The sequence below is a fragment of the Schistocerca piceifrons genome, chromosome 6 (assembly GCF_021461385.2).
Source record: "Schistocerca piceifrons isolate TAMUIC-IGC-003096 chromosome 6, iqSchPice1.1, whole genome shotgun sequence".
Classification (NCBI taxonomy): Eukaryota; Metazoa; Arthropoda; class Insecta; order Orthoptera; family Acrididae; genus Schistocerca; species Schistocerca piceifrons.
Window position 1 is genome coordinate 363,832,869 of NC_060143.1, and position 16,817 is coordinate 363,849,685.

Here is a 16,817-nt window from a genome sequence, read left to right on the forward strand (position 1 = left end):
CAGTGTCCAGAAGAATCTTACAGCATAGGTTTGCGTTCCGCACAGCAGAACGAAGCATGTCCATAGGTATGTTGGCTACCTCTCTTGATATGCTGCATTTCAGATCAGCACATGTGTGGATGTTCTCCTGTTAAAACCCTGTCCTTCAGGTAGCCCACAACCAGAAATCACAGGGAGTGAGATTATGTGATTGGCTGATAATTCGATCGTTTCCAAATGTGTTTCGGAGAAGCAGGTGAAATTCACGAGGGATGTGCAGTGATGCCTGATGTTGCATGAAAACTGTTGAGTTCAATGTGTCTCTTTCCTGTAGGGCGGGTATGATGTGCTGTTGAAGCACATTGAAAAAAAAAACACTGGCTTGTCACACTGAACGTCTTTGGTCCTTGAGCGCCAACCTGTTCAAAAATGAACGGGCCAATGATGAACATAGCCGTGAAGCCATACCATGTGGTGGTGTGTTCACCATACAGAAGAATTTCATGCACAGTTACTGAAGGTGAAGCTCCGCACCCTCGACAATTTTGTGTGTTCGCCTCAATTGTCGGAGGAAAATGATTTCTGTTTGCGCACAGGATGGTCTGGGGCCAGCTCTCGTCATCTTCATCCTTTGCGAGAAAGTGGAGAACAAAGTCAACACATCGCTGTTCTTCCTATGGTGCAAGCTGCTGTACGATGTGGATCTTGTACAGGTAACTTTTGAGAATGGTTCAGAGCACCTTCTGTACAGAGGACCATGGGATGTTCAACTGTCGTGACACAACATGCGCACTGCCTGACAATCGCGAATTGAGTATAGCGTTGTCTGCCATAGCAACAAAGATTTTACCAATCATCATTGGTGCAACCGGTCGTTTTCCTCTTCCTGGAGGGACGCCCTGTTCTCCAGTTGATTCGAACTTCTTCGTCATGCTCCGCGCAGCAGGTGCAGAAAGAGGACCCTCCCATAATCCTTTCATCTGGCGATATTCTCGAAGTGTAGCTACAGCAGTACTGTTGTTTTGGTAATAGAGCTTCACCAGTAATGCCATGCTCATTTTGTCCAAGCCCATGTTAATCAGTCAACAAGTGTACTGCGGCTGGTCATGTATGTGTGATTATGAATCACGATGACTGATTACGGCACCTGGTGGCCATAGTTGGAACTGGTCGGTGGCGCTCCGCCGCATGGAAATCATGCTCCACATACCCCGGACATTAATGCTACCAAATTTAGTACTCGTACGCTAATTAGTTTCCGTGTTATACAGTTTTAAATATGGAAAGTTTAATTATAACCACCCGGTATGTCATTCGGGGGATTTAGTGTTTTGTCCAAAGATGCTAGAATTTTGTTTTGTTTTCGTTGCAACATCAACAAAGAAAATATCTTTGGGGGCTGTCAGATACAGAGTTTGACCAGTGTTGAGTAGTTGTTGCTCTGTGTATTGTGTGGGGTGTTGTGTAGGATGGCGAAACGTGCAGTCTGTGGGACGATGCCCAGCTTATTAAACAATTCTGTTGAAGATAAGAATTTTTCGAAGATAGATATTATGACCGAAGAAGTGAGAAATATAGAGCTGTTGATTTAGTATGTGCACAGTGTTTAACTTGCGACTGTTCTATATCACATCGTTTTCACTTTTGCAGTTTGTTATTGGAAGATCATTACAGTCGTCTTTCGTCATTCCCGATCCAACACTGTCAAGGCGACATTGTACATTTCGGTACTCGGGCGAACAGTGGAGTGTCACAGATGAGGTATGAGCTGTACAAATGTTATTCGTACAATATAGTTTATTACCTGAGAATTTTTATGTTTACTCATAGTGATTGGGAGGATTCACCACATTCTTCCACCCTGTCGGTTTGAATTGTTAATATAACTGTATCTTCAACGGAGGTGCTATGGACACATCGATACAGTTGTCCAACATTGGAATATTGTTAGCGTTATATACGCATTTCTTTCATTGCATTTGGTAAGATCTCCGTATAATAATGTGGACTACTTTTCTATATCCTATGCGTAATTTATGATATACATTTGAAATCGCAACTGCGTTGTCACCCATTTTACTACAATGGGTAGTTTATCAGAGTGTGTTATAACTATTTCAGTTATTTTTGTGGCATAGTTAGATTCGTCAAAGGGAAGTGCAGATCATTTTTTCATCTGGCGTTGGTTAACCTCTCTGTTACTCTCAAACTACTGTTGATGATCACAACTTATTTCTTCTGTGACTAAATGTATTGTTTGGCTGTGGTTGATATTCCTAATTGTTTAAACAGTGTCAGAAAGATATAAATGTGTTATCTTTACAAATAATTCTAATTTATTTTCTTTCGTACAATGAATGCTTCCTGCCCAAGAGAAGTTACCCAAGTATTATAATGTAAGAGTTCGGTGAATGAAATGATATCAAAAACTTATTGTTTATTATGTCGCCAATGTCTGCAGTTCTGATGGCAAAAGGAACTCAATCGAATTGTTTTATCAGGCCTGTTCTACAGTTTTTTCCAATCTAAAATGTCATTAATATGCAGTCCAGGGACCTAGAAATTTATACACTGTTTATTATTTTTTATTGGTTAACTACATTCATGGTACACGTTAATTTTGACAGTGCAAATGTGGATAAGCTATGTTTATTTCCAAAGTTTAATGCTACTCCACTGTACAGTCTTCAACAAAAACTTCATACAAGCTACTGTTTTCTGTATGGATGTTTCTTGATCCATTTGCAAATAATGCTTGTATCATCTGCAATTTTGCCTCTTAATTAAAGTAAAATGGTTGAACATCAACAGCAATGGGCCCTTGATCGAACTGTTTGGGTTGCCCGTTGTGATTTCTCCCCACAAAGAGACTAGCCTATGTCATCCCTGTTTGTATTACTGAAGTATCCTATAGTATATGTTTCAGCAACCTCATTTTCAAATAGGAACGAAACCCCACTCGTTGAACCATGTATCCTATGAAATATTCATGTGTATAATAGAATATAATCATTAACCCAATCAAATGCCTGTGATTTATCACAGCAGATTCCCATTGATTATATGTAATCATTATAGTTTTTCTTATTTGCTTAGCGAAAGTATAAATAGCTTTCTCGGCAATGCATGAGATACATAACCTGTGATTAAGCATCTCATTACTACCCATGTGGATAAGAACCTTACAGGTAACCACCATAAAAATTTTGATAAGTGATGTAAGAAGTTTTACTGACTGGTAGTTACTGACATTTGTGGAGTCACTTTTCTTATAGGGAGCCAAAATTACATACTTTAATATGTCTAGAAAAACTACCATAAACTAATTATGTGACTGAGAACATATCAAGGGTCAATGGAGGTGTCCGATCCCACCTATCCCTTTGACCCGTGACATACGGGTGTTGTGTTGTGTAATGTCATTATGGTGCCGAGTTTAGTTTATGAGTTGGTTGTGTTTGTAGATGTTGTCTTGTTGTGTTACGGCGCAGAGTTTACTTTGAGTTGGTTGCATTTGTAGATGTCATCTTGTAATGCTTCTTTCCCTGTTTCCCTTTTAAAAATACTTCTTATTGATTTAATTTTTCACACCTCCTCTTCAATTTCTGATAACATATATGTGAATTGCAACAACTTTGTTTAAAATTTTATAGTACTGATTATAATGTGAAAGTAGGTCTGCTTTCGGATTCTTACTTGCTCTGGCTGGTCGGTGGGTTCCTCTTATTTGTTTGAAGATATTTTAATGTCTATAATGATATGAGGTCTATCTGAAGACTTCCTAGTATTGCATCTAACTAAGGGTAATCACTGAATGAAAACAACACACAAAGAAAGAAAACTTACGATCTTTTGGAGTAGCCAGAAGCGAGAGGTTTTCTTTTTTTTTCTTTTTTTACTCTTGCTTGAAAAAGAATTACTCTCAGAGCTAGCAAATTTTCTTTATTATTGCATGGCCTATCCACAGCGTAACGCATCTGGTCAGCGGTCTCCTTTAATCCAAAGGTATTTACGTTCTGTTGAAACTTTCCTTCAACATTTAACTTAGGATATTTAAGTTTTGGGAAGAATTGCTTTCAAAAATGGTTACAAACTTATTCATTAATATGTTGAGTTTAGAGCTGGTATCAGCCTCATTATACACTTCATCCCACTCAACATTTTTAAAGCTGTCCTTCAAATCTTTCATTGTTTGGTCATTTATCACCCTCATTGTTTTGAGTGTTTTGGGACTGTACGTATTACTAAGTTACGTAATGTGACAAAATGTTCTTTACAATCTGACAATTCATTTGCTATGGGGACAGAGAGGAGGGTGGGCATGCATTTGCTTAACCTCTGCTTGTCCTGTGAATATATTATCCATCTGTGTACTACCATCCTCAGCTATGTAAGTAAGGTAGCTTCTGGCACAGAATCATATGTGGCTGTTGACTTGTCTAGATGAATTCCTCGTCAGATTACTTTAAAAAATTTACATTGGAATCGTCACAAATCGATAATCCCTTCTTTCTTCCTATCTGTAAGGAATCATGCTTTTACATAGTAGTTTCCTGATCCGGTGATGACATGGGTACTGTAACAGTAACTTTCAGGCATACATTCTGGACAGCAATATGGAACTTCAATTTTGAAGATCTCAGGTGTTAACTGTACCTTCATCTTTAGTGAGAGCCCTTGATTGAATTCACAGTTGTAGGTGTGTCTATTTATATGCTGAAATGATTAAAGCATGTGATTCAGAGATACATTGTGAAGTGAAGTGTGCATGGGTCAAAGATAAGGCAACCAGCACAAGTTGTAAATAAAACCTTGACACTTAATTCCAATAGGATGAGGCTGTGCACACAGTATCTTGACTTCCCCAAATAAGACCCAACAATCTTGTGTTGGCTGAACATTGTATGTTTCTACTTGCCATTCCGTGGGTTATGGGGATACGGGCCACAGCTTCAGTCTGTTGGAATTCAGTGGTCAAGGAAGCTACAGTAATACAACTGGCGGACATTCTGGTCAGCTGAGACAAAGGCTTCCATCTCAACAGTTTATGGAGATCATTCTTTTCATGTCTACACTCAAGCAGAAATTTTTTTTCTGAGTCTCTGCATCCTGGTATTACAGCACCTACCATCCATTTTAATAATTAACCATCAAACTTGTAGGCCTGTGAATTTGCTTGCCTTGACATGTGCTAGCTTCATTAGAGATGCATAAATTTTGTGCATGATTGGCATTGTTGTGCTGTCTGTCTTATTTGTGAAGCATGCAAATGTTGCTCCACACTTTGTCTTTCAGTCATTTGATATTTGCATATCAGTGTATAAACAGATGTGCTTGGACACAGATGAAGTATTGCTGTCCTGGATGCAAACCTGAAAGATGATGAAATATCGTGCCCCCTGGGAAACTGTCAAGAATTACAAAAATTATCTTGTCCAATATTAAATCACAAGACATGCTTCTGTAATCTGGTTTGTGCAGAATTTACTTATTTCATTCTTGGATTTACATTAATTTTTAGTGACAACCCTCCCTTAATCTATATTGATTCTTCATCAATGTACAGCTAGTTTGTAAGCATTTACTGTCCTACTAGTTATGTTGAGAATGACAAAAGGCATCAGTTTCTTTCAAACACCTGAGATCTTCCAAACGGGCTTAACAACTCATTTACTCCCTGTTATTCTTGTGAAATAAGTTAGCTTTCCACTTCCATGTACTCTTCTGTGATAACATCTACACGACTACTACGCAAGTCACAGTTGAGTGCCTTGCAAAGGATTCATTGAACCACCATACTATTTCTCTACCGTCTCACTCCAGGGCAGCACATTGGAAAAATGAACAGTTAAATCTTTCTGCACAAACTCTGATTTCTCTTATTTTATTAGATTGTCTTTTCTCTGTATGCAAAAATTCCTCAACTAAATATTTTTACATTTGAAAAAGAACGTTTGTGATTCAAATTTTGTGAAAATAGCTCACCAAAACGAAAAATGCCTTATACTTTAATGATTGCCACTCCAACACGCGTCATAGAAATAAAAAATGAGCTGCTCTTCTTTGAACTTTTCGGTGTCATCCGTTAATCTTATCTGTTAATGATGCCGTGCTGTGCCAGAATACTCCAGAGCTTGGGAGCTCAGCATTCATTTGCTGAGTATGGGCTTGGCGACCCCGTTGTGTGTCTTGACTGACTTGACTGCCTGGATTGCGAGGTTGGTAAAAACCTCTATAAAAACCCCTAAATCTTAAGGTGAGATGCGTGCCGATGAGATGCATGGTTTTGGAGGTGCAACAGTCGTTAGCGGGCAACTTCTGGGGAACCTGCCACACTTCAGTTGTATAAGGCTTACCTAGGCATGTGGGTCTCTGTCTATGTGACTTCTATTTTCCTAGCTGCTCTTGGGACTGAGATTGATACTTTGATATTTTCTCTTCCTTATTCCAGCGGAAAGGGTAGACCGCAGGTGGGTACCAACACCCAGTTAAACAAGAGGGCCCATGTAGCAAGTCCTGATTCTAAACTTATTCAGAGTGGTGGTATTTTTATTGACAGAGCACATTCTGCTGCCTTAATAGTCAAGCGGAAAGATGGTAGTTTTGAAAAGGTTTCGTGTCGTCCTGTATCCGAAAGGGCTTAGGGGGAATCTGTGGCTCTTTAAAGTCAGTCAAGCGCTTGCTAAGTGGAACATTGTTAGTGGAAACGTCTAATTCCGAGCAAGCAGTTAACCTCCAAAAAGCTAGATGTCTTTGAGAGTATGCAAGAGAGACAGAACTGGGGATTATGCAAGACAGACAGAACTGCTCAAGACCTTGAGGTACAGCAAAGGTATTTTGACTTCCAGGGATGTAGTTGACCTTCCCAGAGAAGAACTGAAAAATGAGTGGGCTCAAGAAGGCATTGTTTATGTACAAAATATAATGAAAAGGGTAGATGGCTATCTAGTGGAATCAGACACTCATACTTACGTTCAACAGCACGAAACTTCCAGAGCGTCGAGGCAGGTTTACTTCACCTCAAAGTGCAGCCTTATTTCCCAAACTCTAGGCACTGTTTTAAGTGCCAGCACTTCAGATGTAAGGGAGAAGCCACTTGTGGCAATTGTGGGAAGCCTGCCCATGAAGGAGTTGGTTGTTCATCTCCTGTGAAGTGTGCCAACTGCTCTGGGGATCACTGTGCCTGGAGAAGGGATTGCAGTGTCTTTCTTGAAGAAAGGAAGATATAGGAAATAAAAACCTGTAATTGTACGGAGAGGCCAAAACAATCTACAGTGCCATGCAACCTCCTTCCTTTGTGTCTTTTTCTTAAACAGCCAGTCCCTAAAACTGATGCTGCTACACAAACAGAGGTTGCCAGAGTCACACTCCTGCCCATACCTCCACCTAGGACTTCGGACACGGATGTGGTTGCCACTGTTGTGGAGCTCCCTGCTCCTCCAAAGTTTCGGGCTGCTCCACCATCCATTGCTGATACTATCACAGCCACAGTTGTGGCCCCAAAGCCCACTCAGGGCAAAATATCCCAGAAAAAGCATCAGCCATTGACAGAACTGGGAAGTCAACCGTCCACCAATGTCAAACTCTCAGACAAATATCTTGATTCTTCATCAGAGCTAATGGATCTTGATGTTGGACTGGGGCAGGAATCTCGCCCCAAAGCGGAGCACCACAAGCAGTAGATTCCCCTCCCAGGTGGAAAGACAGAATGAAAGTGCAACCCCCACGATAAATGGCTCCCATCCTTCAGTGGAATATAATGGGTTAAGCACACATGTGGAGGAACTGAAGCTCCTCACACACGAATGTCCAGTATGCTTGTGTTAGCAGGAAACCCATTTTAAAGCATCTGATGCCCTCGTCCTATGGGGCTATACAGTCTTTTGCAAGAATGACCTGGCTGGGGAAAGGGCCAAGGGAAGAACTACTGTGTTTGCAAATAACACACACCATTCATCTGCTCTCCCCTTAGCTACTGACGTGCAAGCAGTTGCAGTTGAAATTCTTGCTCCTTGTATTTACCTCCGTCTGATGCAGTAGACTCTCAGGTTGTCACCAGTCTTATGGAACAACTCCCCCACCCATTTCTCCTCTTGGGGGACTTCAATGATCATCATGTCTTGTGGTGCTCAACCTCCACTTTCTCTCAGGGTTGGGTTTTGGAGAGCCTCATGACGTGCCAAGACCTGTGCAGCCTAAACATTGGTACTTCCAATCATTTCTGTGCTGCTGCTGAGTCATTCTCAGTCATTGACCTATCTCTCAGCTCTCCAGTCGTTGCAAACTCTGTTCAGTGGGAAGTATTGCTGACCCAGTGAACACTTCCCACTCCACATTAACCTACTGGACGGAGGATTGCTTCAACAGAACTCACTGAAACAGATGGTCAGCAGGGCTAACTGGATGCAGTTCAGCCAGCTGCCTGTGTTCTAACACCACGACAGTGTCCAGGAATGGGTGGATCACATCACATGAATGATCCATCATGCTGCTGACTTATCCATGTCATAGACTTCAGGTAATCTTAGGAGGCAAGCTGTACCTTGGGGGGAGTGATATGTGCTGTTAAGCGATCCAGGATGGATGTGCAGCTGTTTGACTGTTTACAACCCCCCCCCCCCCCCCCCCGGCCCCAGAGGCTCAGTATTCAGTTGCTGGATATGGGATTGGCGACCCTGGTTTCCTGAGTGGAGGCTGGGAACTGCCCCCTTGTGAAGGGGGCCCCCAGTTGGAAGGAGCACATCATCGGAGATGCTGACAATCGTGGGGGATTTTCGTGCAATGAGCCAATCATTATCTTTGCAGACCACGTCTACCAAATGTAAATGGAATGAACCTCCAGATTCAAAGACCCTCCCAGCTTCACCACAGTTCCTTGTGGTTCCACGTACTGAAGACGGCCAGTCCTTTGCAATGGTAAATCCGTTTCTAATTCAGAAAGGTGTTGATGCAATTGCCGGCCCTGTGAGATCCTGCTTTCGGTTACGGAATGGCACTTTGCTTTGGAGACTACTTCTGATTCTCGAGCACAACAACTGCTTGCCATTTCGCTTCTCCACGGCTATCCTGTTCATGTCGAGGCCCACAGACCTCCGCATTCTTCTTGTGGTATTATTTATGCTAGACCGTTCGACTGTCTTAGCTAGATGGAAATCCAAATATACCTCTGTGATCAGGGTGTCATTCCCGTCCATCAGGTGTTGAAAAAGGTAGATGCCTGCTTAGTGTCCACACACTCTCTTTTTCTCACCTTTGACAGAGTGGTGCTTCCGTCTATGATCAAAGTGGGCTGTGAAGTTATCACAGTCCAAACGTTCATTCCAAACCTGATGTGCTGCTACCAGTGTCATCGTGTCAACCACATACGAATGTCTAGATGACACCCAGCCAAGTTTGTAACCTGTGGTAGGGATGCACACGAGAGCTATTGTCTGCCTCCTCCTTCCCACTGTATTAACTGCAATGTCGACCATGCGTCCTCCTCTCGAGATTGTCCCACATATCTTGAAGAGCAGGTTGTCCAGGAGATCCGGGTAAAGGAAAAAGTACCTTACCTGCTCGCTCGCAAGTTACTGGCTAGTCATGAACCCTGTTTTCTACCGTCTGGCACTTACGGTTCTGTTCTTGCTACATCTGGCTCCACGAAGGATGTGGCCATGCAGACATGCGACCTCAGATTCAGCACTGAGGTTGTGAAATCACCTAGTGTCATGATAACATTGCTGCCTCCTCATCCAGCTGTGCAACAAGCCATCATACTCTCGCCCTATGGGTAGAAGTCACTAGCTACACAAATGGCAGGCAGGAAAGGACAAAAGGGATACTCCTGTGAGGACTTCGTACATCCTTCTAGCCGACCAACACCTGAGTCTTCCTCTGCTAACCGGAAGGGCTCAAAGATGTCTTCCCCTTTGCCAACTCGAAGATCCTCTTCGATGGTGTCGCCACGTGAAACCCGTGCCCAACTGACCTCCATGTCGACGGTGCGCACCACCAACTGTTTTTCTGCACTGGACTCTGCAGGCCAACAGCAGAAGAAAGCCGACACTTATGTAAACTTCATGGAGCAGGATCCTCCTGCCTCCATGCCCTGTAGCAGCGAGCCTTTGCAGTATGGCACTTGGCAGCCGCCGAGGTGACATCCCTTCATTTTTTCATCGTCATGAGTCTCCTCCAATGCAACGTTAGCTTCCTTCAATCCAACAAAGAGGATTTACGGCTGCTCTTTAAATCGCAGTGTCCACTTGTTCTCTGCCGTCAGAAAACAAAATTGCGTCCTCACGACTGCGTTGAGCTTTTGCATTTCTTCCCAGTCCTTTTTGACCTTGCCCCAGAGGTCAGCAATCCATCTCATGGGGGAGTCATGCTGCTTGTATGGGATGATTTTCATAGTCAACCCATTTGCCTGACTACCTGTCTTCAAGCTGTTGCAGTTATCCTTTTCCTTCCTCACTTGGCCTTTTCCCTTTGTACCATTTACATCCTTCTATCTTTCAATGTCACCAGGGCAGACTTCCTCCAGCTTATTGGGCGGGTACTTCACTCCTTTCTACTGCTCGGTGACTTTAATGCACACTATTCCCTTTGGGGTTCTCCAAGAACTTGTCAGAGAGATGTCCTCTTGGCTGACCTTCTCAATTAACTTAACCTCTTCTGCCGTAACTAGGAGCACCTATGTTCCTTTCAGACTCCTCGCGTACGTATTCCCATTTGAACCTATCCTTCTGCACAGCCCCGCTTGCCCATAGTTTGGAGTGGTCTTTTCTCTCTGACACATACTCAAGCAACCATTTCCCATGTGCTATCTGTTTGCCGACTCCTACCCCACCTACATGCGCACCCATTTGGTAGCTTCTTCAGGGTGTATACGATCCGGGAAAAACCCGGGAATTTTTTCATCCGGGAGAAAACCGGGAAAAACGCTGGAATTTTTCAGAATTTCGGGAATTTTTCATTGTTTTAGCTTTCAGTTAAATTTTTGTAATTTAGACTGGTAAAAATTGATTCTGTTGCAAAGAATGTTACTGTATCCTGCTACTGGAGAATGATACTGCAGCAATAAAATATGAACGAGAGGAAAAAAGAAAAAAACTTTAGTGGCAAAGGAAATGCGCTCTTTGCAACAACAAAACACCGCGCACGCACAAGCGTCTGCAAACAGCAAAAGTATGTCAAAGGCCTTAGGGCAAAGACTATGTAATACTTCGTAGCAATAACCTGCTTTCTATGAGCGTTATGTCACAACGGTTTACATTAGGTTCGTTTGACCAGTTGCCAGCAGGCTCTTGCGCATGCCCAGTTGACTTGCGTATGAGCAATACCTTCTCCCGCTACTTGAAGTGTGGCTGTTGGCTGTATCGGCAGTAAGCAGCAAGCAGCCAAATGCTAACGAGAAACATTTTTCTCGCGCACCCTAGCTGCCAGATTCGCGCATTCGCAGAGTTTTCTGAGTTGTAGTGGGAAGGGGGTTAGTCTCCACCTGACCCCTGTTTGCATTAAGTGATTTTGCTATTTCATCTTCGTTTACAGCTCCCACTTCAAATGAAAACAAAATGGATTTCTGCGGCTGGGAGCTATCAGTTGAATTATAATACATTCACGTAATTATGGAAGGCAAAAATATATTATTAGTTTCAGTTTTCTGATTTTATTTTATTTAAAAATTGTTAGCAGTCAAGCATTAATCGCCTTGCAGAACAATGAAGTTATTTTTGTCGGTTTGCTAAAGAAATTTGGCTTTATTAATCTTTCCGCTGAGGCAATCAATTTATTTGAAACAAAGTGTTTCGTTCCACGGTATTGGCTAGTTCCAACTGTTCCCTGAATTTCAAGTGCACGTTTTCATCTTTTGCCATGTATGGCATTATGCCATAATAAAAAACCAAATATGGCATAGTACAGTATTGGTACTCCAAGAAAATTTACACACCAAAAACCACACTGAAAAGCTTAATATCAGATGGGACCTACTTCACTGTGAATCTCGAAAAAACCAGTGTGCACTTCAAGCCAAATTATGCATTTCAGTATGGTTTACAAAATTCCGATGCTCCTGGAGTATCCTCTGATGTCCTGTTTCTTTTGTGGCGTAATGAAAGCTCTCTTAGTGCTTTACACATATGAACGTGCGGGCTTCCTACACCACTGCAGCTGCGCACGCGCTATAAGGCCTGTTTTCTGGCGCTCTCTGGCAACTGGTAAATTGAACCTATTTCTCAGGATGGTATTGCGAACGCTGGTTCGAAAAGCGTTACTTTCAAAGTAAATTTCTTTTTACAGAAGATGAATTATGTTAACTGTGAGGAAGTGGGATGAATTTCTTAAATCACAGAGCGTTTAAAACTGAACACTTTGAGGACCAGCCACGTAGAAGACGAGGCATTTATGATATTATTTTAAATTTACTGGCACATTTGTGTGATGTGTCTTAAAGTACAACACACGCAAACTAGATCAGTATTATATGTGAAAGCATAGCTTCTCTTGTAGCTTATTAATCATCGAGACCAATATTATATGTGAAAGCTTAGCTTTTCTTTTAGCTATATTATGTATGTTAATGTAAACCATTAACTTTTCCTCTTTGTGTATTCACGCTACATAGCAGTGATCTTGCTATTGGCTGACTACATCGCGTGTCCTATGCTCTGAATATCTGCTGTCATCGGCTGGCGACATCACGTTGCATGAGATATGACTGGCTTATAAAAGGACATCGCAATCTCGATTTCAAAGCTCTGGAAGCTAACGTGCTGTGTTTGGTGCAATTCGAATTTATACTTTCGTAATACGAAAATATGCAGCGTGTATGTTGCTGCACATCAGAGGTCTTTCCAAAACATCTCTCCTTTTTTTTTTTCATCAAAAGTCTCCCCAAAACTTCTCTCCCCCGTTTTTCTCCTGGGAAGTTCTACGCTAGTGTATAAAACGTTAATCATTCAAAGGAGTGATAAGTTTTACAGTTCCAAAGGAAAAATCTACAGAAAACTGAATGTCACTTAGTATGGAAAAAGTGTATTTTCGCCCGGGAAAAAGTATGTTTTCTAAACAGGGTATCTGGGAATAATCTGGGATTTTTTTTTCCTTGTCCACGTATACACCCTGTTCTTAAGGCTGACTGGTGGCCTTTGATGAACGTTTCCCCAGTTGTGATGACCACGTAGAATATCTTACGAATGTTATCCTTATGGCCGCAGAACATTCCATTCCATTCCTCCCAGTTGTGATGACCAAGTAGAATATCTTATGAACGTTATCCTTACGGCTGCAGAACATTCCATTCCTCACATTTCCTCTTTACCAAACTGTCCTGGTCCCGTGGTGGACTGAGACGTGCCATGATGCAATTCACACACAGAGACGTGCTCTTTGCATTGTTAAGCATCGTTCTATGATGGCAAATTGCATTCATTATAAACAGATGCGTGCACAGTGTCATTGTATTCTTCAGAATAGCAAAAAAGCTAGCTGGTTTTCATTCATTAGTTCTTTCAACAGTTTCACTCCCTCTTCCACAATGTGGGCCAACCTTCGACGGTTCCCTGGTACCAAGACCCATTCCCCAATTTCTGGCGTGACAGAATCAGACACCAATTTCTGGCGTGACAGAATCCGACAATGTCATCGAGGACCCTACTGCTATCTCCGGCAGCTTTGGCCACCATTTTGCGGAGATTTTGAGCTCCTCCCACTCCTTCCTTCCTTCATCGGAAACAAGTGGAGGAGGTTTGGGTGATAGCCCTCTCTTCTCAGAATAGTGAGGGAGCTAGATCATGCTCTCAAATCATCCCAATCCTCCGCCCCAGGGCCAGATGCTGTTCACATTCAGATGTTGCAGCACCTTTCTTTTGCGGGCAAGCACTTTTCTGCTTAATATGTACAATCGCATCTGGACAGAGGGCATGTTTCCCAAACGCTGGCATGAAGCCACTGTCGTACCCATATCTAAGCTCAATGTGGACAAACACCTTCCATCTAGCTACTGCCCCATTTCTGTCACCAGCTGTGTTTGCAAGGTGATGGAACATATGATTCGTGCTCAAGTGGCATAGTGGCTCAAGTCTTTCAAATCTCTGCAGTTCTGCAGTTGACCATCTCGTCACTTTGTCCACCCATGTCATGAATGATTTCCTGTGGATATCCCAGACTGTGGCCATGTTGTTCAATTTGGAGAAAGCCTATGACTCCTGCTGGAGGACTGGTATCCTCCATACTCTCTACACGTGGGGCCTCTGTGACTGCCTGCCCCATTTCCTTCAGGAATTAATAAAAGGTTGAGTTTTCAAGGTACGTGTGGGTTCTGCGTTGTCGGACACCTTTATCCCAGAAAGCAGTGTGCCTCAGGCTTCTGTCCTGAGGACAGTGTCGTCCTCTTTGCTGTCGCCATTAACCCTATAATGGCCTGTCTCCCACCAGGCATATCCAGCTCCCGTTTCATTGACGATTTTGCCATCTATTGCAATTCTCCACGGACCTGTCTCATTGAACGGTGTCTTCAGTGATGTCTTGATTGTCTTTACTCGTGGAGCATCGACAATGGCTTTCGTGTTTCCACTGACAAAACCATTTGTATGAATTTCTGGTGGCACATTTGGTTTCTTCCACCGTCTTTACATCTTTGGCCTGTTGCCCTTCCGTGCCTTTGTCATTTGCACCAGGTATCGGCTTCCAGACCACTGCTCAGTATTTACAGCAGAGCTCTTCACCCAGATCCGGCCACGCTGTATATACGGTGACACAGGCTTTTCAATTGCGTCATCTACTCAGACACACTCAGTGCCTTGAAAGCCTCTGTGTGCTGCACACCATCCATCCCTTAGTGCAGTGGGCCCAGGAAAGCTGTCACTTGCTCACCTTTGGTGGAGACACTGTTATGTTTAAGTGGGTTCCTGGTCACAACAGTCTGACAGGAAACGAGGTCGCTGCTGCTGCTGCCAAGGCTGCAGTTCTTGTACCTCAGCCTGCTAGTTCTTACGCTCCCTCACTTCATCTCTGTGTTGCCATCTGTCAGGTGGTGGTGTCACATTGGTCCTGCCTTCATGGGAAAAAGCTCCGGGTTATTAAGCCTATCCCAGCAGCTTGGACGACTTCCTCTTGGCCCTCATGCCACGAGGAGATCATTTTAACTATGTTGCGTATTGGGCACTGTCTTTGTAGCCATCACCATTTGTTAAGTGGCACTCCCCCACCACTTTGTGCCAAATTTTTACTGTCCACTATTTCCTGACGAAATGCTCTTTTTTTTACCCGCTTAAGTTCCCGTTTGTGTTTGCCATGAGAGTTATCAGCTGTTTTAGCGAACGATGCACTGGCTGTTGACCGCTTTTTACGTTTTATCCTTTGTGGCAAAGGCCACTTAATTTTTAATTCTGGAATTAAAAATTAAGTGGCCTTTGCTCCATTTCTTTATGGCATATTTTATAGACCTTTCTCCATGTCCCTGTTCTCAGATGTCTTCTCTTCCATAAATTGAGTTTGACGTGTAGTCGTTTTTAACTCCTCTCTTTGTCTTCATGTTCTACAGTTTTGACATGGGTGCCTATGACCCTAGTTGTTTTTGCGTCCTAAAAAAAAAAAAAAAAAAAAAAAAGAACAGCACAACAGAGCTTATACTTCAATAGACACTTAGTTCGATTAGAAGACGCTTGTGAGGGACTTCATTATAGATGACTGCATTATCTCCAAAAAGCCTGATTTTACTGTTAATACCCATTTGACTATAAGTGTACTGTGTCAAATGCATTTTGGAGATCAGGAAATACAGCATCTATCTAATTGCCGTGATCCAAAGCTTTCAGTATGTTGTGAGAAAAATGTGAGTTGGATTTCACATGATTGATGTTTTTGAAATCTATGCTGGTTGGAACTGAGGAGGTCATTCTGTTCAAGATACCTCATTATGTTTGAGCTCAGAAAATGTTCTAAGATTCTATAACAAATCTATGTCAAGGATATTAGATGGTAGTTTTGTAGATGAATTCTAGCTTCTTGTAGTCGGGCATGACATGTGCCTTTTTCCAAGAACTGGGCAGGGCTACTCTAGATTATAGTTAGAAAAGAGGCCAACTCAGCTGCAAATTCAGTATAGAATCTGACAGGGATACCATCAGACCCTGGAGCTCTGTTCAGTTTTGATTTCAGCTATTTCTCAACACCACTGATGCTAATACGTATTTATTTCATCATCCTTTTTTTCAGTTCCTCTGTCATTCACTGGGAACTAGACACTTAACTTCGGTGCCTTTACATAGAACTGGATTTCCTTTCGGTTCTGTGAAAGATCAGTTTGCAATATCCTGCTACCATAGTCGCTGAAGGCAACACACCTGCCAAAGGCATTTCATTCGCCATCTATCTACACCCCTACGCTTTGTTTTATACCTATTATGCAGTAATCTCTGCTTCTTTAGAAGTTTCTGTGCAGTGACAGTATACTATGGAAGTTCCCTCCACTGTGAACTGTTCCACTGGGTGCATATCTATGTAGTGCATGGACAACTATTGTTTTAAACTTCAGCCATAGTTCCTTTAATGCTCCTGCCCTGTGCTGAAAGTTTCAAGTTCCTCATTGAGATATGAGACTATTGATTTTTTTTATCTAGTTGTTTGAATGTATAATGGAAACTCCAGGTAGGAATATCAACAATGTAGGAAAATGTGGATTGCTTCTTACTGTAAAGAAGACACATCAAGTTGCAGATAGGCACAAGTGTCTTTTGGCCGTGCCTGTCTGCAACTCGACGTGTCTTCTTTATTGAATGCATAGTTCCTTCTGCTTGTAGTTGTCGTTTTTACTTCAGTAATCATTGTTATCACAACTGTATCATAGTCACTGATAC

General features: G+C 42.5%; 1 protein-coding gene across 2 annotated transcripts in view; it reads left to right on the top strand.

Annotated features, from left to right (window-relative positions):
- Positions 1 to 1,350: 1,350 nt before the first annotated feature.
- The window catches only part of LOC124803019 (E3 ubiquitin-protein ligase rnf8-like), a 121,493-nt gene continuing 106,026 nt past the window's right edge, over positions 1,351 to 16,817 (top strand). The window contains exons 1-2 of one of the 2 annotated variants that reach the window (XM_047264125.1): positions 1,351 to 1,544; positions 1,630 to 1,740. In XM_047264125.1, coding sequence (XP_047120081.1) covers positions 1,449 to 1,544; positions 1,630 to 1,740 — 207 coding nt within the window. In that variant the 5' untranslated portion in view covers positions 1,351 to 1,448. The remainder of the gene's footprint in view (positions 1,545 to 1,629; positions 1,741 to 16,817) is intronic. The other variant, XM_047264126.1, reaches the window with a different exon arrangement.